Source organism: Protopterus annectens, chromosome 5.part1 (genome assembly GCF_019279795.1).
Source record: "Protopterus annectens isolate FY-2018-M chromosome 5.part1, PAN1.0, whole genome shotgun sequence".
In the NCBI taxonomy this organism is placed as follows: domain Eukaryota; kingdom Metazoa; phylum Chordata; order Ceratodontiformes; family Protopteridae; genus Protopterus; species Protopterus annectens.
In genome coordinates, this window is record NC_056736.1 from 529723869 (window position 1) to 529747521 (window position 23653).

At 45.8% G+C, this 23653-nt stretch overlaps 1 protein-coding gene across 4 annotated transcripts in view; it reads left to right on the top strand.

Moving 5' to 3' along the window:
- Window positions 1–23653, top strand: part of NAA50 (N-alpha-acetyltransferase 50, NatE catalytic subunit) — a 328119-nt gene that overhangs the window by 91374 nt on the left and 213092 nt on the right. For 2 of the 4 annotated variants that reach the window (XM_044073146.1, XM_044073148.1), the window contains exon 2: window positions 1886–2022. In XM_044073146.1, coding sequence (XP_043929081.1) covers window positions 1886–2022 — 137 coding nt within the window. The remainder of the gene's footprint in view (window positions 1–1885; window positions 2023–23653) is intronic. The other 2 variants (XM_044073147.1, XM_044073149.1) reach the window with 1 other exon arrangement.

A 23653-nucleotide genomic window follows, 5' to 3' on the forward strand; every position in this document is an offset into this window, starting at 1 on the left:
GATGTAGTTCATTGTTGGAGTATTCAAGTGAATCTCTCTGCCTCCCCTCTGAAGTGACAACTTCCTCCGTTCTGTTTTGAGTCCCAAGTCCTTTGGCTTGGAAAGGGGACAAAGTTTCCCTCTTGGGAGGAAATATTCCTTTATGCCTTTCCTCTCCTTTTGCACTCTTCCCAAGGTCCTTCACGAGATAAAGACTCTCAAAAAAAAAAAAAAAAAAAAAAAAAAAAAAAACACTTTGTTGGTGACTTCGTTTTAGTCCAGACAGCACTGCTCCTCTCACTTATTCCATCTGGCCAGGGGCAATCATCACAAGTTACTTCACTGATTGGACCTTCTCACACAGGACAAAGGATCTGTCATTCACCCTCACCTGTCCACTCTTCAACTGATACTTTGGGTAATATAGTTTTGATTCCTTTGACACAAATTTTCTGAGGACATGGGTAGGGTCCTGTGGGAGGCAATGAAATGCAACTTCCTGGTGGTAGTGGATGTCCCAAGTGGAAGAATTTTTCTGTTTCATGTCTTAAGCTTCACCAGGGTACCCTTGTTTTTTTTTCCACCAATGTTCACTGCTGCATGCTGGTCTGGCATATTCTTGGTGAAAGCTCACTTGTCAGCAATATCTACCTGTCTTCCACTGAATTCTCCTTTGGCCTCTATTTGAAGTCAAGCCATTTCCAGCTCTGGTATTCCTTGGGCAAAGCAAAGGCCTGTCATAAGTCTGGCCAACTCTTGTTTCCTTTCACACCAGAACTTTGGCAGTTTCTAAGCAAAGAATCTCCTAGATTTCCATGGTAATTTCCTTTTGCAATACCTCTTTTGGAAAACAGTTGTCTGCTTCTGTTGGGGCTCATTCTAGTAGAGCAGTGGCTTCCTCAGGGCTTTCTTCAGGGGTTTGGACACCAGCTCCATCCTTAACTATTTGGTCTTCAGTTCACACATTCACTAAACACTACAAATTAGATGTCCTTGCCAGAGCTAGGGCAGGTTTTGCCAAGGCAATCCTTCATGGGTTTGTTAAAGGCTCCAGCTTGCCTTCTTCCTGCCTACCTTCTCAGTAGCTTTACTCTCCCTGTGGTGATTAATATTGCAATAGTGGTACAGAAGGATATAGTGCAGTTGTGTAAAGTCTTACTGTAACAGTAATGTCCTGTTCACTGTTGCATATTCATTCCCTTCCTCCGACCCCCTGTTTTTTTTCTTTCTTTTCTCTCTTTTCCTTGGGTGTGTTTTTTTTTTTCTTGCCAAGAGGTTCTTCCCTTTCTCTTCCTCCTTTCCTTTTTCTGAATGTACATGTTCTCCGTTCCCTTGAGGGTCCTAGTTCTAGTGGGGCATTTCATTTCTGGGATGGGAGCCTTCATGTCACCTTTATGCCCTTATACATGCCAGGGAGCATACATCTGACGTACAGCACTCCTAGGTAGTAAAGACTTTGGTATACCCTCAGATTTTCCTTGTCATGAGGTCCGAGAGGTGGTGAAAAGGACATCCTACTGTTATGGTAAGGTTTTACACAACTGTACTTTGCTCTGTTTAGTGCATTAAAAATGGTTTCATAGATAGAAGACAGTGAATCAAAGCTGTGGAAAATGGCACTTGCAGTTGGACTTTTATGTGCATCTTTCTAGGTAAACTAAATGTGTTTCCATTTCTGTCCCCAAATAAGTTTAATGTACTCTGATTTCCGATGTTTTCCCTCTGCAAATTAGCTGTAGTTTTTGGAGGTGGGTGTACACCATATAACAATTCACAATGAATGTGATTTTTGTTTAAATACTCAACTGCTCATTGACAAGACCATATTTGCAGTTTTCACCGTATGGCTGGTGTTTTAGGAAAGTGTATGTACTTTTAGTATTAAGCAGGTTTTGTTTTGTTCCAGTAGCCGGATTGAGTTGGGAGATGTAACGCCACACAACATTAAACAGCTGAAGCGGTTAAATCAAGTCATCTTTCCAGTCAGCTACAACGACAAGTTTTACAAGGATGTGCTAGAGGTTGGAGAACTTGCCAAACTTGGTACAGTATCAGTCATGTTTTAGTAATAAGATTCTTTGACTATCCGGTATTACTTGTTGAAGTTACTGATGAAAGCATCATTAAAGCAGTAGCATTAGGTTGTCACAATACATTTTCTGTAAGTTTTGTGTACCTTTACAAGTGTGTGCAGTGTTCTGAGATGGCCAACGGGTGTAAACCAGTCTAGACAGTTTAGTACCACCCATCCCTGGAATATAACCTGTCTCTAAGATGTAATTTTTTTTTACTACTTTTAGTCTGTTTTCTAGAAATATCCACAGTTTTAATTGCTTGTGACGTGAGATAGTTGATTTTGATGTGATTAAGACATGACTGACTTTTTGCTCAAAAAGAGAGGATACCTAAAGCTGTGGCTTTAAGTCCTAGTAGGACTTGCACTAGCAGTGAGAGGACTGCTGAGCACTTCAAAAGTGGGAAAGAACTGGAGAGATTCCAAGTAAAGTTCCCAACACCTCAGCTTTTGTTTTAAAAAAAAAAAAAAATACACACATTCATCAGGCCCAGCCGACCATGCAGTGTAGAGTGGTAGAATCCTAAGACTTAAGTGACCAGTATTCAGTTTGGAAAAGGTAACTAGATGTGCTGGGCAGGAGATTATGGAATTGTGGTCAACATAATCTTGCCCCATTCTGGTGGTGGGTAGACAATTGCTTGTGGTGGAGATCAGGGCAGACTTGTGCTGTTGAGTGATGTGTGCACTTCTGAGTCAGGGATGACATGCCTGGGAGTAAGCATTCCCCAGGCAACCTTGCAAGCCTGCTAGCTGCCTTTTGAGAGTGGGTTGGGAGAAATGTGGCAGGGATTTTCATGGAACTAGTAAACTGACTTGTTCTCAAACATCTGAATCCCTGATCAGGGTACTTGTCAGTTTGTTTCCCTGAAAGTAGAATGAGTGGGACATCGATTTCTTGCCCATTTTGGTGGTCTAGTTTTTGCCCCGGGTGGAGCAAATGAGCCACAGTGACACAGGTACAGGAGCCATTTGACATGTCCTACAGAGAATACAGAATACAGAAAAAAAATGTTGATCTGTGGGCAAGATTAAGCTGCTTTATCCCCCCCCCAATCACTTTTTTAAATTGCTTGTTTTCTTTTGGCTGTCTTAGCTGCTACTTCCATGTAAATGTTTTGCAGAAAGCCCCCTTACCAACTGGTGTTCAGTGTTTGTTTGCCTTAGTACAATGCTTTGTCACCCCGTGGTGACCTACATTGTTTTGTTTATTTAAAGTTGACCAGATTAGTGCCACTAGACTCTTGTCAGCTTTCAAGAAAGACTCAAGGTAGTGTTTATACAGACGAGAAGAAATCTAGTCGGTACTGTAGGAAAATTCCCCCAACTTTTTTTTAAGTACAGTGGCATCTGTAATATCAATCTAAGCTACCAGCAACTCGGGTTATAGGACCCCTGTGTTAGGTCTATGAAAAAGACTGCAATTTAGAAATGCAGTACTCCCACTCCCAGTTGCTACAGTGCAGTGTCAGTATTGGTACTTGAAATTAAGCACCTGGTTTGGGAATTGAACCTACAGCCTTATTTTGACAGCAAGTGTGCAGTCTTTTGATCATCTGACACTTGCTAGCTGTCTACAGAATGTTTTTTACACTGCTTCTCAAGTAGAAGCTTTAGCCAAATTATCTGATACCGCACTGAAGCTGTACATGGTAGAATAGGGGCTTTTTGCTTTTAATTCTGAGCCTGTCTGCTGAAGTGATTTAAGCAGTCATGCTGCTTCTAAGCAGTAGTGCTGTTTCATCCAAGTTGAAATTCACTGAGGACTTGAAACCTAAACTCAACACTGTTTTGGTAGTGGCACCTTCTGTGGCAAAGGTCAGACTTATTTCGTTATGTTAATCTGTTAATATACTTTCCGCATTAGCTCCATACACCACCCTGACTCCACATTCATTAATGCCTATTCAGTTTCTGTCTCCCATCAGGCCAACTTCTGCTCTTCTTAAGATGAATTGACTGATTTGACTGTTGGTCATTGAATGGTAACAGGACACTGACCTGTGGTGTCTGCCTGCGAATCATCTCCTTCACTTGCCCGCCACCTGTTGGCTCTGAATGTAGCAGATTTCCATCACCTGGACAACAAGTATAAGTGTGCCAGGCATCAGTTCTGTTCAGATGACCAGGCATCTGTTTGCAGAGTTTTGGACAGACCTGCTTCACAGGCTTGTGTGTTTTGGATGCCTATGTATAAAAGCTTGATGCACTGTTTTGTTCAGTTCTGACTCCCTGTAATGTGGTAGAGATGGTGACCACCTTTTTCCCTTTAGTTTGGTTCATCACCTGCAACTCCACTACATCCGTTTCCCCTGGAGGTTTTGCTTTCATTGTTTGCAGTGGTTCTCCTACCCTGCATCTCAAACGCATTTGAAAATATCTTCAGACCACTTGGTGTTAAGATTGTTGAAATGTGCACAAAACAAAGTCCAGGATTAAACATTAGGTCTTCCCTTTGGTTTTGAGCCAGTTTCTCTAGACATGCATGGGGAGAAAGAGGTTCCATTTCCTTAAACTTACTGGGATGATATGGGAGTGGTCATTTTAATAGTCTGCTCCCTACAAAAGGGAGACCACAGCAGGCCTGTAAGGCACTTGTGAGCAACCCTTCTAGTAGGTCTACCTTTGAAACAATTTACCATTGTCCCATTTGACAAAGTGTGTTTTTGTTTTTACCACACCATATGTTCTTGTTTCACTGTTGGTCATTACATTTGGGTAATCTGGCAGGTTACCCTCAGTCAGCCTGATTAAAAATAAAGTCTTGTGTCCTGCGTGGGTTGCTGTCCCTTCCGTGTCGTCAGGGGTATAAAACATGCACCCAACACCATTACACCAGTCTTTTTCTTGTCGCGCGGTGCCCGAAGCAGAAGCAGTTCAAGTGCCGGTTGGCCGACTCCTGAAACTTTCGTTTTTGAGTTTCAGATCCGAAGTCTTCAACTAAAAAGCTAAGTACCCCGTTGGGGAAACCGTTTCTTGCTCCTTACCGATGTCAGTAAAAGTTAATAATTGCATTACTTGTGAGAAGCAAATGCCTCAAAGGTTTTAATTTTTTACTGTATTCCTTGCCTAGGCCCTGGCCACGATGTACCTTGCTGTCTGTTCTGTGCTTTATTTAATCAACGCACTATTAAACGTCGGTACATTTTTGCTTCTAAATTGTTTTGGCTCGCACTTTAATTATCCAGAAATGTCATCGATTAGCAATCAGACTACCGGAATACCTTAAAAAAAAAAAAAAAAAAAAAAAAAAAAGGGGGGGGCAAAAACAGGCAGTTAAGGTCCAAAACTGCAGACGATGCTTCTCCTAAGCCAGTCGCCAGTTCGGTACTCGGTGAGGTGCTTTCGCAGCCCCTGATACCTGCTAATTCTTATTCGCAGGCCTCTGAGACCCATTCGGAGTCTGGTATGCCGCGAGATGCTTTAATTATAGAACCCGCGGATGTCTCTACCTTGGATGGGACCGGAGCTGCTCTGCAGGCACCGGCTTCTGGGGGTGTTTTCAGGTCTACAGATTAGTATATTAGACAGACGCCATCTTCAAAAACTAAGGCCAGAATCTCTACCTATATCTAAAAAACCGATGCCTAGGCCCCATGTGCAGGCCCCTATGCCCAAGAAACAAAAGATCAAAATGCATGAAGATTTAATTACTCTGATCAGAGGTAGTCAAACCCCCCCCCCCCCCCCCCTAAGAGGCCTAGGCAAGATATTGACTATGAATCTTTTGAACGGGATTCTATTTCTTCCGATTCTTCTAATGCACAGGAATAGTCTATACCTACTTATGAGGACTGTGATGCAGAAGATTCCATTCCTTCTGCTTCTCCCCCTGAGGGTTTTTCTTTTGGGGAAACTTTGCATACCTTAAGAGAACATTTCCACTGGGAGAGTCGGGATTTTTCTGAATCTAAAGAGACTTGGGGATTTTCTCCTTCTTCCTCGGCATAGGCCTTTGGCTGTACCTCATCTAGATTTTCTTGATGATTTTTCAGAATCTAGTATGGCTCCTGATTCTCTGTCTCTGGCTCCTTGTAAGCTAGACAGATACTACAGAGTCATGACTCCCACAAATTCCTTTTCAAAAATCCTGTTGCGGATTTTGAAACCATTTATCAGGGTCCCAAGGGTATTGAGGCTTCTACTACTAAAAATCTTACCCCTTTTGATAGAGGTTCCAGGGCACTGGATAGATGTGGTAAGAAAGTTTACACTTCTGTAACCTTGGCAATCCGGGCTTTAAACTGTCAATTTCTTATACTTGAATATCAACAGCATATCATGGGACTACTTAAACAGAAAATTAAGTTAATCTCTGACTGTGTAGAAAATAAAGATTTGCAGGATTTATTACAATCAGCTGAAAAAGTTGAAAAACATACTTTGCAATGTGGATGTTCCTTGCGTTACCCTGCTGCAGTCATCACACTTGGGTTATCCTGCCGTCAGGCGGTCCCGCAGTCAGCCCGAGTTACAAAGTCTTGGTCCGGCGTCTGTTGCTGTCGCTTCTTCCCTGACGTCAGTGCTCCAGGGGTATATAAGAGGCATCAGACGCCATTTTCTTCAGTCTTTCTTGCCGTGCGGTGCCCGAAGCAGAAGCGGCCGACACCTGAGATTTTCGATTCGAATTTCAGTCCGAAGTCTTCAATAAAGCTAAGTACCCCATTTGGGAACCTTTTCTTGCCTCAGTCTGATGTCAGAAAAAGTTAACAATTGCATTTCTTGTGGGAAGCAAATGCCTCATAAGGACTTCCATTCTTATTGTATTCCTTGCCTAGGCCCAGACCACGATGTCACAGGTTGTCTGTTTTGTGATGGGTTTAATAAACGAACTATCAAACGCCGTTTTGACTTCGCACGACAATTACTTTGGTAGGAAATTTAATTATATCATGCCGTCGGAGCAGCCAACTACCATTATGCATAAAAAACCGCAAGGTTAAGGACAGGCAGCCTAGGAACAAGCCAGACTCGGAGGCCTCTGCTGGGCCTGTCGCCGGTTCTCCGGTTTTCAGTGAGGTGCCTACGCAGCTCCAGACGATTGCAGAATTGGAACCCCAGACAGCTGCAGATTCTCAAGCAGAGTGTGCTAGGCCGACACAGTCATCTTCATTAGGCCCTTCCGACACCGGAGCAGAAGGAGACCCCGGTGCAGTGGGAACACCTTCGGTTGCAGAAGGTGTCTTCAGACCGACTACACTCGCCATTAAATCTTATGCTAAGCTTAAAACTCCTTTAAAACCAAAAAAGACTGTACATCAGTCTACAGTTCAAGGCCCCATGCCTAAGAAACAGATGCTTAAGATGGCTGAAAATTTGATTACCCTAATCAGGGGTTCCCATCCCCCTCCAGATAAAAGACCAAGACAAGAGGAGAATTGTGCTTCCTCTGACCAGGTTTCAATTTCCTCAGATTCTTCTGAGGAACAGGATTACACTTTTCCCCCTTATGAAGACTCTGATGCTGAAGACTCTATTCCCCCAGCATCTCCCCCTGAAGACTACTCCTTTGGGGAAACTTTACATAACATGAGGGAACATTTCCACTGGGATGCCAGGACTACTGTGATTCTAAGAAAAGGCTCAGTTCTTTTTACTACCCCAGCACAGACCACTTGCTATCCCTCCAGTTTTAGATATTGTGGACGATATTTACTTGGAGTCTAGTCTAAATACTACAGAGTACCTGACTCGCACAATTTCCTTTATAAAAGCCCTGTGGCTGACCCAGAAACAATTTCCCAGGGTCCCAAGGGGGCTAAAGCTTCTATGGCTAAAAATCATGTGCCCTCTGAAAGGGATTCCAGAGCCCTAGATAGATGGGGAAAGAAAATGTACACCTCAGCAACTCTGGCTATGTGAGCATTAAATTGTCAGTTTCACATGCTGAAATATCAGCAATTCCTAATGTCTCAATTAAAACAAAAAATGAGCACACATTCTGAACAGACTGAATTCAAGGAAATGCAGGATCTGTTGCATGCAGCAGAACAGGTGGGCAAACATACTTTACAATGTGGATTTGACTCATTGGAAGCTTCCTGTAGAGCAGCTGTTACTGGGTCTGTCATACGTAGACATGCTTGGTTAAAAGAACAAACCCTACCTGATCATGTTAAAGCAAAATTATTGGATGCACCTTTACAGCAGGATGTATTTGGTGTCAAAGCAGAAGAGGTTTTAAAGAAAATGGAGGATAAGGCAAAGTCTATGCAGGCGGTCAAGGATTTATTTACAGGTACAACCCCCTAATTTCAGCAGAAATTGGCCAACAAAAAACTGGTCATTTCCAGCTTCTTGACAGATCACAGAGGGGCAAATACAGATGCCCAAGGGGCAGAGGTCAGTCACAAGGCCCTTACAAACCTTGCCAATGGGGTACTGCTACCCAAAAAGGAGAAGACAGGCCCCAAGCTAGCAGAAGACAAACACAATGGCTCAATCCTCAAACTACCAAGCAAATCTCTCCTGGCAGCTCCCTTGGGAGGAAAATTAGCATTTTTTGCAGACAAATGGCACATCATCACAAAAGACAAATGGGTCCTAAACATTGTCTCACAAGGATACAGATTCCACTTTCATACCTTGCCAAGGATAAAAGGAATGCCAAACCTGCCACCAAATCAATGGGCAGAGGCACAAAAACAAATTACAGCTCTCATGGACATGAGAGCCATTCAACAGGTACCTACACAGGAGCAAGGACAAATATTTTACTCGAGACTTAAGGGCAAAGCATGGAGACCCATTCTGGATCTTTCAGTTCTGAATACCTATCTGCAAGTACCAAAATTCAAGATGCTATAACACTACAGCAGCTTCTTCCCATGCTGGGCAAGAATGCTTGGCTAGTAACGTTGGACCTCAAGGAGGTATACCTGCATGTCCCCATCAGACAAAATTGCAGAAGATACCTCCGCTTCATTGCAGGTTCGTCGCATTATCAATTCTCTGCACTGCCCTTTGGCTTATCTACTGCGCCCAGGGTTTTCACAAAATGCCTGGCACCAGAAATTGCATACTGCAGACAGAGGAATTCAAGTATACCCATACCTGGACGACCTGCCTTATTGAAGCAGAAAGCAAGGATATTCTTTTAAAGCATCTGGCATTTGTCAAACACCCAAGTTGCCTAGGGTACACAGTAAACGAAAAGAAATCAAAACTAGTGCCCTCACAAAACGTAATATTCCTGGGTGCCAGCTTGAATACAACTGCCCAGATGGCTTATCTCACGCCAGACAAGCAACAGCAGCTGACTCAATATTTCAAAATAATGGCAACAAAGACCCAACTTCCTGCAAGAAAAATTCTACAGGCCTTGGGATTCATGGCATCTTGCATACTACTAGCCTACGCAGTCCCTGAGTACCGATGACAATGCATTACCGGTGTCTTCAGTACCCGAGGTCGCAGGCTCCTCTGAGCCCATTCCTACTACAGATCCCGACGCCACTCCTGGCGGAGAAACTCAGAATTTAGACAGGCCTGCCATTTCTCAAGGGGTCTTCAGGCCTTCTTCCTTCTCTATTAAAGCCTTCACTAAATCTAAAGCAGCCATGAAAACCAAAAAACAGGTTCCTCAGACCCCCTCTCAAGGCACCATGCCTAAAAAACAGATGCTTAAAATGGCTGAGGATTTGATTACTCTTATCAGGGGTTCTCATCCCCCCTCTAACAAAAGGCCCAGATTAGAGGAAGACTACCCTTCCTCAGATCAAGCTTCTATTACCTCAGAACTATCTGAGGACCAGGATTATGCCTATTCTCATAGGTTCATAGGCTCATACTAGGCTATCTGCCCTAGGGCATTTATAAGCCTAGCCAGAGTATGTTTGGCTTTCGCCACCCATTTTAAATTAATTTTGCTATGCCCTTTTTCGAGGTTGGTATACTGTGCCTCTGTCTAACAGTGACACAGAAGTGATACCCGGGGTAAACCTACGATCTCCCATCCACTCATCAAGATTCCTCTTGAAAAGAGTCAATGAGGGACTCTGCCTAACCTGGACTGGGGTTTTATTCCAGAGTGAAGGGAGCCTCTGGGTTATGAATCTGTCCCTCCAGCATGTCCTATTTATTTCAGTGCTGAGGTTCAAGTCTCTCGGTGTAGCTCGATGGGATTTGGATTTTTTGAGGTGCAGCATGTCCCTTAATTCCGGGTTGGACATGGCCTTGTACGTCAGGCACAGGTCACCTCTGAGCAGGCGGTATGCCACTGAGTAGAGCTGGAGTTTCTTTAACCGGGCAGCATATGGCATCTGTTTGAGCCCTTTGATCCTCTTGGTGAGGTACTTTTGGGGTCTTTCCAGTTGCTGCAGGTGTTTGATAAGGTACATCCCAAAAGGGGCATTGTACTCAATTATGGGCCTGATGAGGGATGAGTAAAGAGGCACGATGACCTCCCCTAATCTAGATGTGAATCCCTTCATGATTAGGTGGGCTATATAAAATGTTTTTCTAACCACTTTGGCCACGTGGTTGTCAAATGAGAGATTGCTATCAATTTGGGTCCCCATGTCCCCAATTACGTCTGTACTTAATGGATTACCACCTATGTGGTAATGTGTGGGCACTTTGTTTTTGCCAAAGGGGATGACTATACACTTTTTGGCATTTAGCTTGAGGCCATGGCTCTGGCACCAGTTGTCTGTTTCTACGAGGCCCTTTTGGAGGATGCTTGTGTCGGCTGGAGAGTCGATTATGGCGCCCAGTTTGCAGTCATCTGTGAACTTGGGTCAGCCACAGTCCTTCCGTGTTGGCCTGTACCTCCGAGAAATATATACCAAACAAGAGAGGTCCCAGGACTGAGCCTTGTGGGACGCCACTTGTAACTGGTTTGGAGTCTGACATGGCTCTAGCAATTCTAACCATGTGGGTTCTGTCCTTGAGCCAGTTTGCAACCCATCTAGTGACATAGGGGTTTATATTTAAGCTGGTGAGCTTATCTATAATGCCCGAGTGGGGTATTGTATCGAAGGCTTTTGCAAGGTCCAGATAGGCTGTGTGGACCACCTTCCCTTCGTCAATGGCCTTGGTGACTGTTTCAAAGAAGTCAACCAGGTTTAAGAGGCAGGATCTGCCCTCAACAAAGCCAAACTGGGTAGGATCCAGTGTCTGTAGGTCCCCAATATCTTTATTTATGAGGTCCATGATGATCCTTTCCATAGCTTTGCAGACCAAGCTAGTCAGGCTTATGGGGCGATAGTTTCCAGGGTCCGTTGAGGCACCACCTTTGTGGAGAGGGACCACTGTTGCTGTACGCCACTCATATCCTGTAGTAAGGCTGAGATTGAACAGTAGTTTTATGTTTGGGTTTAGCTCTTCTTGGAGTTCATGTAGGACGCAGCCTGGGACACCGTCTGGTTCCATTGATGCTGTGTTTTTTTGCTTTGGAGAGGGCGGCTCCCACCTGAGCATCTGAGATGTCAGGGGGGCAGCACTCTGCTGGGATAGATATTTGCCCTTTTTGTGGGGGGGGGGGGGAGAAGTTTGCGCTGAACCTGTCAGCTAGGATGTTGGCAATGTCTGTGGGATCAGTGTATTTTTTGTCATTTTGGACTAATTCTGGGAATTCCCACCCAGGTTCCTAACATAACTAAATAAAGCCTTGTCATTATCTTTAGTGTCCTGTGCAATTTTTCTCTCGAAGCTGGCCTTTGACTATTTTATGAGTGCCCGTAGTTTTTTGCTAATACTGATCAGAGATGCCTTCCCTTTTTGGGATTTTGCTCTATGATGTAGTAGCTTCCTCCTCCTATTGTATAGTTTATGGCTGGGGTCCACCAGACAGGTCGTCTGCCTTTGGAGGATTGGGTCTTGGTTTTATTTGGGATTGCATGATCCATGCAGTCCTGAAGGTGTTCATAGAATGCATTTATAAAGGATTCTGCGGTCTGGGCCGCATTTTCCACAGGCCCGGGGGCTTTGAAGGATTCCACCTCGGTTTTGAGGAGTGTGAAATTTGCTTTAGAGAAGTTTTTCACTGTGGTTTTCTAGGCAGGGGGTGGGGTCAGGATGTGAATATCCAGTGAGATCAGTTTATGGTCTGATCTTACCAGTGAGGGATACACTTCTGGTCTGGAGCATAGAGTCCCCATGTTGGTGATGATCAGGTCCAGTATGTTTTCCTCTTGTGGGAGTGGTAACAAGTTGTTCCATAGCATTTGAGTTTATGAATTCTAGGAACCTTTGGGCAAGGGTGTTGGAGCTAGAGTAATGCTCCCAATCTATGTTTGGGTAGTTGAAGTCGCCCAATATAATGGTGTTCGGAGAGACCTTCATATTTTCCAGTGTTCTCAGGAAGGCCGAGTGGGGTTCCTGGGTTTGGGAGGGTGGTCTGTAGCAGGCTATAAACTGGAAGGCAGTTTTACCCACTGTTAGTTGCACATGGATAGTCTCTGATGCTTCGTGCTTTGCCACCAACCTGGAGGTGTGGGTATCTTTGAATATCGATACTCCCCCTCCTTTTGTGGTTCGGTCCAAGTTTTGGGGCCGAAAAGCATGGTATGAGGTATAACCTGGTAGTGCTGGGGTGCTCTCGGGACCCCTGAACCAGGTTTCTGTTACTGCACAGATATCAATGTTCTCCATGCTAAGGAGAGTTTCGAGTGCGTGCATCTTGAGGTTTAGACTTCTAGCGTTGAGTAGCATTACTCTTAGTTTCTTATCCCTTGTGGTACCTATGGAGGTGCGTTTGTCTTTTGAGCCTTGCCTAAGACTCTGATGCAGAGGAGTCTATTCCCTCGGTCTCCCCCCCCTGAGGACATCTCTTTTGGGGAAACCCTGCATACATTGAGGGAACACTTTCACTGGGAAGGCCAAGATTACTCCGATTCCAAGAAGTCTCAGGGAATTTCTTCTGCTCCCCCAACATAGGCCTCTGGCTATCCCTCCTGTTTTAGATATATTGGATGATGTGTACACAAGCCAGCCTTAATCCTGATTCTTTGCCTCCAGCTCCTGTTAAACCAGACCGGTATTACCGGGTTCCTGATTCTCACCAGTTCCTATGTAAAAGCCATACTGTTGACCCAGAAACAATTTCACATGGTCCCAAGGGAATTAAGGCCTCTACTGCTAAAAATCCATTACCTTCAGAGAGAGATTCCAGAGCTTTAGAAAGGTGGGGGGAAAAAGGTGTACACCTCTGCCACTTTAACCATGAGGGCATTAAACTGTCAGTTCCATATGTTAAAGTATCAACGGTTTTTGATATCTCAGCTGAAAAGCAAGATGACACAACCAGATTTTAAGAGTTGCAGGATTTGTTGCATGGTGCAGAGCAAGTGGGTAAACATACCTTGCATTGTGGTTTTGATGCTTTAGAGGTCTCGTGTAGAGCTGCTGTTACGGGGTCTGTTATACGTAGGCATGCTTGGCTCAGAGAGCAAACCTTACCAGATCATGTCAAAGCTAAATTATTAGATGCACCTCTTCAAAAAGATGTATTGTTTGGTGTTAAAGCTGAGGAGGTGCTAAAGAAAATGGAGGAAAAAGATAAATCAATGCAAACAGTGAAAGATTTCCTGCAGGTACAGCCTCCACGTTTCAGCAGAAACTGGCCTTCAAAAAATTGGTCCTTTCCAGCCACGGACAGACCTCAAAGGGGCAGATACAGGCGCCCAGGGGGCAGAGGGCAACCTCAAGGATCCTTCAAAGCCAGACAGTGGCAAGCACCAACCCCAAGAGGTGGAGAAGATGGATCGCAGTCTTTTAGAAAACAGACACAATGACTTCCCCCTACACCTGCCAAGCAAAGCTTTAATGGCAGCACCTTTGGGCGGAAAATTGACATTATTCTCAAAAAAATTGGCATATTGTTGCAAAAGACAAATGGATTCTGGACATTATAGACAGAGGTTACAGGTTCCACTTTCACACCCTTCCAAAAATGAGGCATGCCAAACCTGCCACAAAATCAAAGGGCAGAGGCACAAAAACAAATTTCAGCTCTCATGAACATGAAAGCAATTCAAGAGGTACCTGCAAAACAACAGGGTCAAGGGTTTTATTCCAGACTATTCCTGGTACCGAGGAAGGAGATTGGAGACCTATCTTTGACCTATCCATCCTAAACGCATACCTACAGGTGCCAAAATTCAAGATGCTCACATTACAGGAGCTTCTTCCCATGCTGGGCAAGGAGTCTTGGCTGGTAACATTGGACCTCAAGGAGGCATACCTGCATGTCCCTATCAGACAAGATTGCAGAAGATACCTCAGATTTCTTGCAGGTTCAACCCATTACCAATTCTCTGCCTTGCCCTTTGGCTTATCTACTGCGCCCAGAGTGTTTACAAAATGCCTGGCATCAGTAATCGCCTTCTGCAGACTACAAGGGGTACAAATCTACCCATATCTGGACGACTGCCTGATCCAAGTGGACAACAAGGACATACTACTGCAGCACCTGGCGTTTGTAATAAAACTGTTGAACTTCCTGGGATACACAGTCAACAAAAAGAAATCAAAACTAATACCCTCTCAACAAATAATTTTCCTGGGTGCCAGCTTGGATACAACCACCCTGATGGCCTACCTCACGCCAGACAAGTAAGGGCAACTGTCTCAATACTTCAGCAAAATGGCAACTTACACCAGGCTTAACTGCAAGGAAAATCCTACAGGCTCTGGGATTCATGGCATCTTGCATCCTACTAATCCCATGTGCAAAGCTGCATATGAGGAAACTTCAATGGTACCTGAAAAACTTATGGTCTCAACACAGCCACAGCTTGGAAACAATTATCCCACTCATTCCATGCCTTCAAAAGGAATTTTTGTGGTGGACTCGAGCTTGCCAAAGAAACACAGGTCTTCCTTTCTGTGTGCCTCAAGCAACTCAAATCATCACAACAGACGCCTCAGACTACGCCTGGGGAGCACACATGACCGATCGGTGCATTCGGGGAAAATGGACCCGAAAAGAGAAGCACCTCCACATCAACCAAAAGGAAATGCTAGCCGTGCAAAAGGCTATTATGACCTTCAAATACCTACTGCATCCAGGCCAGCTATTGATAAGGACAGACAACATCAGAGTGATGTGGTACATAAACAAACAGGGGGGAACTCAAGTCCTACCCCCTGTGCAGGCAAGCCATGACCTTATGGAACACAGCACTGGAATTTCAAATTCAACTGCAGGCACAATTCTTGCCAGGGAAGGAAAACACACGAAGACAACCTAAGCAGAAATATGACAGATCCACACGAATGGAAGCTGCATCCTCAACTTTTCACAAAGATAACTCCGGCATGGGGACAGCCAGACATAGATCTCTTTGCTACCCACAGAAATTGCCAGTTGAAAAAATTCTGTTCAAGGACCTATCATCCACAGGCCTGGAAAGTGGACGCACTTTCCTTCAGTTGGGCAACATTGACAGTCTATGCCTTTCCGCCTCTTCCTCTGCTGCCCAAAGTTCTATTAAAAGCCAGAGCAGAGAGGCCGAAAATGATTCTCATCGCTCCAGTCTGGCCAAGACAACACTGGTATCCGCTCCTGAGGAGCCTGACACATTCCCCACCATGGATCCTACCTCTAGTCCCTCTTCTGTTGTCCCAGCACAACTACAAAACCCTTCACAGCCATCTCAAAAACTCTAAATCTAGCTGCATGGAGAATTCCTTGATTTCCCAACAGTTTCTCCTCTCCAAGGAGGTGCAGGATGTCATTTTGGAGGCCAGAAGACCTTTACTAGAAAGGCTTACTCCGCCAAATGGAAACTATTTTGTGCCTGGAATCAAAAAAAGGGACAGAATCCTTGGGTAATAAATATACCTCAAATTTTACATTACCTAGCTGAGATGTTAAACAATGGACTTTCCTTCTCCTCCATCAAGATCCACGCTTCAGCCATTTCTGCAAAATACAACACAGATCCTCCATTATTCTCTCACCCTCTCTTAAGGCAGTTCCTCAGAGGGGCAAAGAATTTAAAACCCCTAAGGAAACCACCAGTCCCTGCTTGGGACCTCAACTACGTATTGGAAAAGCTGACCCTTCCTCCCTTCGAGCCAGCTTCTTCAACAGAGTTACAGTACTTGTCATAGAAAACAGCCTTTCTTCTGGCTATCACCTCAGCACGCAGGGTTTCGGAGCTACAGGCCCTCATGGCTGTGCAACCATTCATCATTTTCCATCAGGACAGAGTTTCCTTACGAACCAATCCTACCTTTATGCCAAAGGTAGTATTCAGTGAGCTTTGAATCAGACCATCCACTTACCTACCTTTTATCCTAATCCACAAAACAAAGGGGAAAGACTACTACATTCCTTGGACATTCACAGACAACTTCGTTACTACTTGGACAGAACAAAGCCATTCAGAAAATCTGAGCATCTCTTTGTGTCCTATGCTGTAGGCGCTCAGGGAAAGGCTATTTCCAAACAGACAATTTCAAAATGGATAGCCCACTGCATACGCTTTTGTTACTCATTTCATGGAAAAACTGTGCTTGCATGCATCAGATCCCACTCCACCAGAGCCACAGCTACCTCTGCAGCCTTCCTCAGGGGGGTCCTTACCAAGGACATTTTGGAAGCAGCCACCTGGAGTTCAGTGCACACTTTCTCCAAGCACCATCACCTCCCACTATACTCAAAATCTAGAGCGGGCTTTGCCACAGCAGTCCTGCAGGGCATCCTAGCCCCTCCTAGTTCCACTTAATGCCTACCACCCTTACTTAGCTTTGGGATTCTACCCATCTGTTATGACTGCAGCTGTATGCACGATGAACATAGTACAGTTTTGTACCTACCATAAATGTAGATGTTGGAGTGCTCATACAGCTCCAGTCCAGGTTTCCCACCCTCCATCCCCTCTTAGGACAGGCCTTATGACAAACACTTTTCATATAACCTTTTTGGGCTATTCTTTTATGGTGTATTTGCTTGCAACTACTATTTTTGATTTATCAACATTGCATCTTTGCATAACCTTGTTTGCCTTCCTTCTTGGGGCACCTGACATCTGAGGCAAGAAAAACTGAAGAAAATGGCGTCGGCTGCCTCTTTTATACCCCTGCCGCACTGACGTCAGTGAAGAAGCGACGACAACAGATGCTGGACCTAGACTTTGGAATTCGGCCGACCGAGGACCCGCCCAACGACAGGGATAACCCATCTGTTATGACTGCAGCTGTATGAGCACTCTAACATCTACATTTATGGTAGGTACAAAACTGTACTTAGAGCCACTCAAGTCAAACCCAGACATTCCAAAGGCACCAGGTTTCAGTCCCAGGGGACTTTCAGAACAAAACAATGGGTTGCCTCCTCTTCCAAATCTGGAAACAACAAGACACCTCCCTATGGTAAGCAGTCTCAATGACTTCCCTTTACACTTAAGAAGCACTTGCCTTTTAGCCGCTCCTTTGGGGGGGAAACTGGCTCTTCATGCAAGAAACTGGCAACTTATAACCCAGGACAAATGGGTTTTAAATTATAGTATCCCAGGGATTTAGATTTCATTTCCACACGTTGCCAATTCCAAATGGATGGCCAGACCTGCCCCCAAATCAGTGGGTAGAGGCCCAGAAACAAGTACGTTCCCTCATGAGCATGGGGGCTATTCAACCAGTACCAGAAGAGGAAAAGGGACAAGGTTTCTATTAGACTTTTCCTGGTACCCAGAAAAGACAAATCATGGCGTCCAATTCTGGACTTGCCTACCTTTCTGGACATTCCAAAATTCAAGATGCTGACTCTTCACCAGTTACTTCCTATGCTAGGCAAAGATGCCTGGTTGGCAACTCTAGATTTAAGAGGCTTACCTGCATATCCCAATCAGGGAATCTTGCAGAAGATACCTCCGCTTCAAAGCAGGCTACTTGCATTACCAGTTCTCTGCACTGCCCTTTGGCTTATCTACTGCGCCCAGGGTCTTTACAAAGTGCCTGGCTCCAGTAATTGCATTTTGCAGGCAAAGAAATATTCGAATATATCCATACCTGGACGATTTTCTAATTCAGGCAGAAAACAGGGATATTCTACTAAAACATCTGGCATTTGTAAAAAAAAAAAAAAAAGGTTCTAACTTGTCTGGGTACACTATAAAAGAAAAGAAATCGCAACTGGTACCCTCTCAAAAAATTGCATTCCTGGGTGCAAGCTTGAATACAACTGCCCAGATGCATTTCCTTACACCGCAAAAGCAAATTCATTTGGTGACTTACTCAAACAGGTGGCCACAAAAACCCTGCTATCTGCAAGACAAATTCTGCAAGCCTTGGGGTTCATGGCCTCCTGCATTCTTCTAATTCTATATGCAAGACTGCATATGAGGAAACTTCAGTGGTACTTAAAAAGTTTATGGAGTCAACGTTGTCACAGCCTGAAAACAATGATTCCTGTCGCACCTTGCCTGCCATTAGAGTTCCTATGGTGGGTAGAGGCCTGCCACCAAAACAAGGGACAGTCATTCACACCATCCCCTGCCGCCCAAACCCTAACTGCAGACTCGTCAGACTATGCTTGGGGGGGCTCATCTGGCAGGGAAGTGCATTCAGGGCAAATGGAGCCTAAATCAAATCAAATGCACCTTCATATCAATCAAAAAGAAATGCTAGCTGTACAGAATGCACTGACAGCCTTCAAGGACTACCTGCATAGGTTCATAGGTTGGTACTAGGCTATCGGCCCTAGGGCCTGTACAAGCCTAGCCATAACAGTTCCCTGGCTATTTCTTCCCACAATATTTACTTCCCTGGACCCCTGTCTATCACTGACGTGATCTCCAGGGTGAATTTCCTCTCTCCCACTTAATCATCACGGTTCCTTTTGAAGAGGGCCAAAGAGGCGCTCTGCATGACATGTATGGGCATTCTATTCCAGAGTCTGGGGAGTCTCTGGGTCAGAAGCCTATCCCTCCAGCATGTTCTGTTCATTGTGATGACAAGGTTTAGATCCCTGGAGCGTGTGGCTCTGAGGGATTGGGATTTCTTGTGTAGCATGTCCAACAGCTCTGTGTTTGACATGGCCTTGTATGTTAAGCAGAGAGCACCTCTGAGTGGATGATATGCGAAAGAGTATAGCTGGAGTTTTTTTAGATGGTCAGAATAGGGCATCTGCTTTACGCCTGTGATTCTTTTAGTGAGGTATTTCTGCAGCCTTTCCAGTTGTTGCAGATGTCTTGAGAGGTACATACCAAACAGGGCTTTGTATTCTATAATGGGTCTAATGAGAGATGAGTACATTGGGACAATGACCTCCTTTTTTCTGGATGAAAAGCCCTTGGTGATGAGGTGTGCCACACAGGATTTCCTGACTGTTGTGGCGATGTCGTTATCGAAGGTGAGACCACTGTCCACCTGTGTCCCTAAATATCACACTTTCGGTGTTTAGTGTACTGCCACCTCTGTGGTAATTCATGGGTACATCTTTTTTCCCAAAGGGGATAACTATACAATGTGATAGTGTTCAATCTCGCCGTTTGTTCTTACACATGGGGTTCGGAGCCGATCCTCGGCTCCGTGCCGGCCTCTTGCAAGCTCTGCATCGAGAAGAAGCTCGAGACAATCTAATACCCACAATCCCCCTCTGCCTTTACCTCAGATCTAGTTTGCCGCTGCTGCATTCGCATCGTTGGGAGCTAGCTCGAGGGTTTTCTAAGCTAAGATATAACTTTTTGTTGTATTTTACTAAGAATCTTATTTAACTGATATTGTTAGTATAACCTGGTGTGATTGTGTTCTGGTTCCGTAGTTCTTTGGTACCGTTAACCCTTTTATCGGTATTTTGGTACCGGGGCCTACACCCTACCATTTACTACTATATTGACTCAATTTTACCTGATTGTGACTAACCGGATTTGACATTTACCTGATTGTGACATTTACCTAATTGTGACTATTTTAACTGGATTTGACTGTGTTTTTGTTTCTAGACTTGTTTTATTACCTGCAATGTCTGAGAAGGCAAAGTCTGGTTTCAAACGTTGTCAGTGTGGCCAAAAAATGTCGGTCACTGACAACCATAGTTCCTGTGTCTACTGCCTTGGCCCTCTCCACTTACAAGAGGATTGCTCTATTTGTCACTCTTTCAGTGGGAGGGTCATGACAGATAGGCGCAGGAAACTAATGGACAGGGGTCTGTTGAAACCAGCTTTCCAGGAGGCTCTGGATGCTTCTGACCAGGCATCGAAGTCCTCTAAGGAATCGAAGACTTCGGAGCCCAAGTCATCGGCTCCGAGCTCTTCTTCTAAGGTTAGATCACCGGTTCCACAGACTTCGGGGCCGAGTGTTCAACTGGTGTCGGTTTCTGAGCCTCGAGTCTTGGAACCGGTGATGGAGCTCCCTCCTTCGGCCATATTGAGGTCGGCTCCGTCTTGGTTCCTTCGACCCGTTCCTCCTCCAAACTTTCGGATGTCGATGTGGATCGTGTGGTGCAGAAGCTGCTGGAGCATTCGGCCCTCTCTAAACTTATTTCGGTTTCCACCCAGCTGGTGTCGAAACGTGAAGGCCTTCCTGTATCTCCATCCATTCCTCCTCCGAGACCGATTCAGTCTTCGAGCCGGAAGAGGCTGATCTGCTGATTGTGGAGCCCTCTGGTCCAGAACCGTCCTTTTCTCGGTCTGTTCCCTCACCTCGACTCCGGACCGGTACCGGAGTCTCGAGCCGACGGTCTGTTCTTGGTTCGGGGCGAGAGTCGAACCGGCGTGTCGGTTCCGACTCTACCCTCGGGCCTCGCACGGATCGATTCGGCTCCGTCCTCGGGTCGATGCCTTCGTGCCCGTGTCGGGATTCTTCCCATTTCTTGAGCCGGGGATTCTTCGATGCGGGACCCGGGGCGCTCGATCTGATGAGGAAGGTGTTGTCTACCCAGACAACCACATCAGTGGAAGCAGTTTCTCCTCCCCATAAAGGGCCTTTGTCTTCATCTGCACCCACGGCCACATCCAAGCGCCGGGCACCAGTGTCTCAGCCACCCCTGGAGGGTGCCCCTCTTCCTCGAGGCTTCTTCGGATGCTCCCCACGAGGAAGTCCCTAGGAAGAGACTGTGTAAGAGGAGACACTTGGATTCTCCACAAGAATCCATAACATCTGATACTGACTTAGATGAGTCAGAAGGGTCCCTAAGTCACCTTCAGAAGATGTCTCTTTTCAGACATTTTGGAGATCCTGAAGCAGAGAGGTGACTGGCAGTCCCTTCCCCTTCTGAGGATGAGTCGGTTCTGCTGAAGGCATTTGGTGCTCGCCCTTCCTCCTCCTGGGTCACTCCGCCCTTGACGAACTAATGGAACTTATTGCTCGAAGGGCGTGGAGGCTCCTGACACAGTGGAACCTGTTCCTAGGAAACCAACAAGTACATCACAGCACCTCAGGATAAGTCCTACCTTACTAAAGGAGTTCCAGTAGACGCTATGGTGGTGGCTGCAGCCAAAAAGGAGATGTCGGAGTCTTCTGCCTGTCCATCCGCCTAATAAAGATTCTAGGACGATGGATAGATATGGGAAGCGCATTTTAGTTCAGCGGCTTTTTCCATGCGGTCCCTGAACTATTTGACCCATTTTACACGTCTGCAGAGGGATCTAGTCAAAGAGTTGGGAGATACCTCCAGGGTACTACAGATGCAGCTGTCTCAGAGAAAGTGACAGCGCAACTTAATACCCTAACATCGATTGTTAACTCGTCCATGAGGCTGATTTCCTACGGCGAAGGTTCGAGTAGGGCAGCAGCTTCAGCGATTGCTCTTCGTAGACAATCCTGGATGCGCCTATGCTCCTTTGGAAGCCTTCAAGTCTTCCTTTACAAACGCCCCATTTGACGGTGCCACTCTTTTTGGCCCCAAGGTAAAGGAGACCCTTACCGGTGTGAACAAGAGGGAAAGACTCTGTCTGCTGTCGGAGTCCGTTTTCCACCCCAACCAGACCGTACCCCAAAGGGCAACGGTGGGAAAATGTGGTTTCGAAACAAAATCAAGGGTCTTTCCCGGCACACAGGGTGATGCCCCTCTAGAGGCAGAGGAGGGGGCAGAGGTGGAAGACGCCGCCCTGGCGGCAGAGGGGGTCCGCAACATCAAGGTGACAGGGATACACTCCCTGGTAAACCTTTCCAGCACTCCTGAGAGGAGGCCCGACTGTCCTGCTCTGGAGGCAGTCGGGGTCGCTTAGCTTTTACCCTCAGGCCTGGCAAGATATAACTACAGACAATTGGGTAAAAGCGTAGTTACCAGAGGTTACACCATACCCTTCCTATCCTATCCCATTCCAAAGAAAAGACTCCCAGATGTACCGCCCCATCTGTGAGAGCCAGCAGCTTTAGAAATTTCAAAGTTGTTAGAAAAAGAGTCATCCAGCCAGTCCCAGCGGACCAGCAAGGATTCGGACTTACTCAAGGTTCTTTTTAGTTCCAAAGAAAACAGGGGACTGGAGGCCCATTCTAGACCTGAGTTACCTCAATACTTTCGTCAAGAAAGAAAAGTTCCGAATGGTCACGCTTCAATCGATCCTTCCATTTCTACAGAAGGACGAGTGGATGTGCTCAATAGATCTAGAGGATGCATACTACCACATCAAAATGGCCAGGGCGTCCAGAGATCATTTGCGCTTCCGGCTGGGAGCCAGTCACTTTCAATTTCGAGCCCTGCCCTTTGGTCTGACCTCAGCCCCCAGGGTCTTTACCAAATGCATGGCAGTGGTAGCGTCTCACTTGAGACGTCAGGGATTCCAGGTGTTTCCGTATCTGGACGACTGGCTCCTTTCAGCCACCACCCGGCCAACTACTGCAGGCCAGAGACTATGTTCTTCAACTGTGTGTTCACCTAGGGATCTCCGTAAATTTCGAAAATCCTTACTTCAGCCATCACAAAATATCTTGTTCATAGGAGCAGAGTTAAACACATGGCAATTAATTCTGAGGCTTCCCACAGAAAGGATAGTATCGCTGCAGACTCACATACGTCTTTTGCTCTTGTCAAGGAAATCTCCTGCAAAACTAGTACTGAAGGTGTTGGGCCTCATGTCAGCCTCCCTTATTGCAATTCCCCTGGGAAGGCTGCACATGAGAGTTCTTCAATGGCTACTGTTTGCTCAATGGTCATTTCAACAGCTACCTCTAACACACGAGATTCTCATAACAAGGACTTGCAAAACAGACCTAAACTGGTGGCGCCAAACGTGCAACCTTTCCCAGGAGGCCGTTTGTGCTACCCGCCTACAGTTACGGTGACCACGGACGCTTCCCTGATAGGGTGGGGGCATCTTTCAGGGACAGACAGTCCAAGGCGAATGGACCAATTTGGAGTACAATCTGCACATCAATGTACTAGAGTTGAGGGCAGTGTTTCTAGCGTTGCAGCACTTTGCTCCCCTTCCTCTAGGGACTATTGCAGTTCAGACGGACAACATGTCGGTAGTCTGGTACATAAACAAACAAGGGGAACCAGGTCCTATCAACTATGCAGAGAGGCCATGAGAATTTGGCAGTGGGCAGAGTCCACGGGTTGCTTTCTAATAGCAACGCACATCCCGGGGTCATCCAACGTCATAGCCGACAAGCTGAGCAGAGCAATTCTGCTACCACGAGTGGTCTCTGAAACAGTCAGTGGCGAAAAGGATTTTTCGCACATGGGGCCAGCCTTCCTGCGACCTGTTT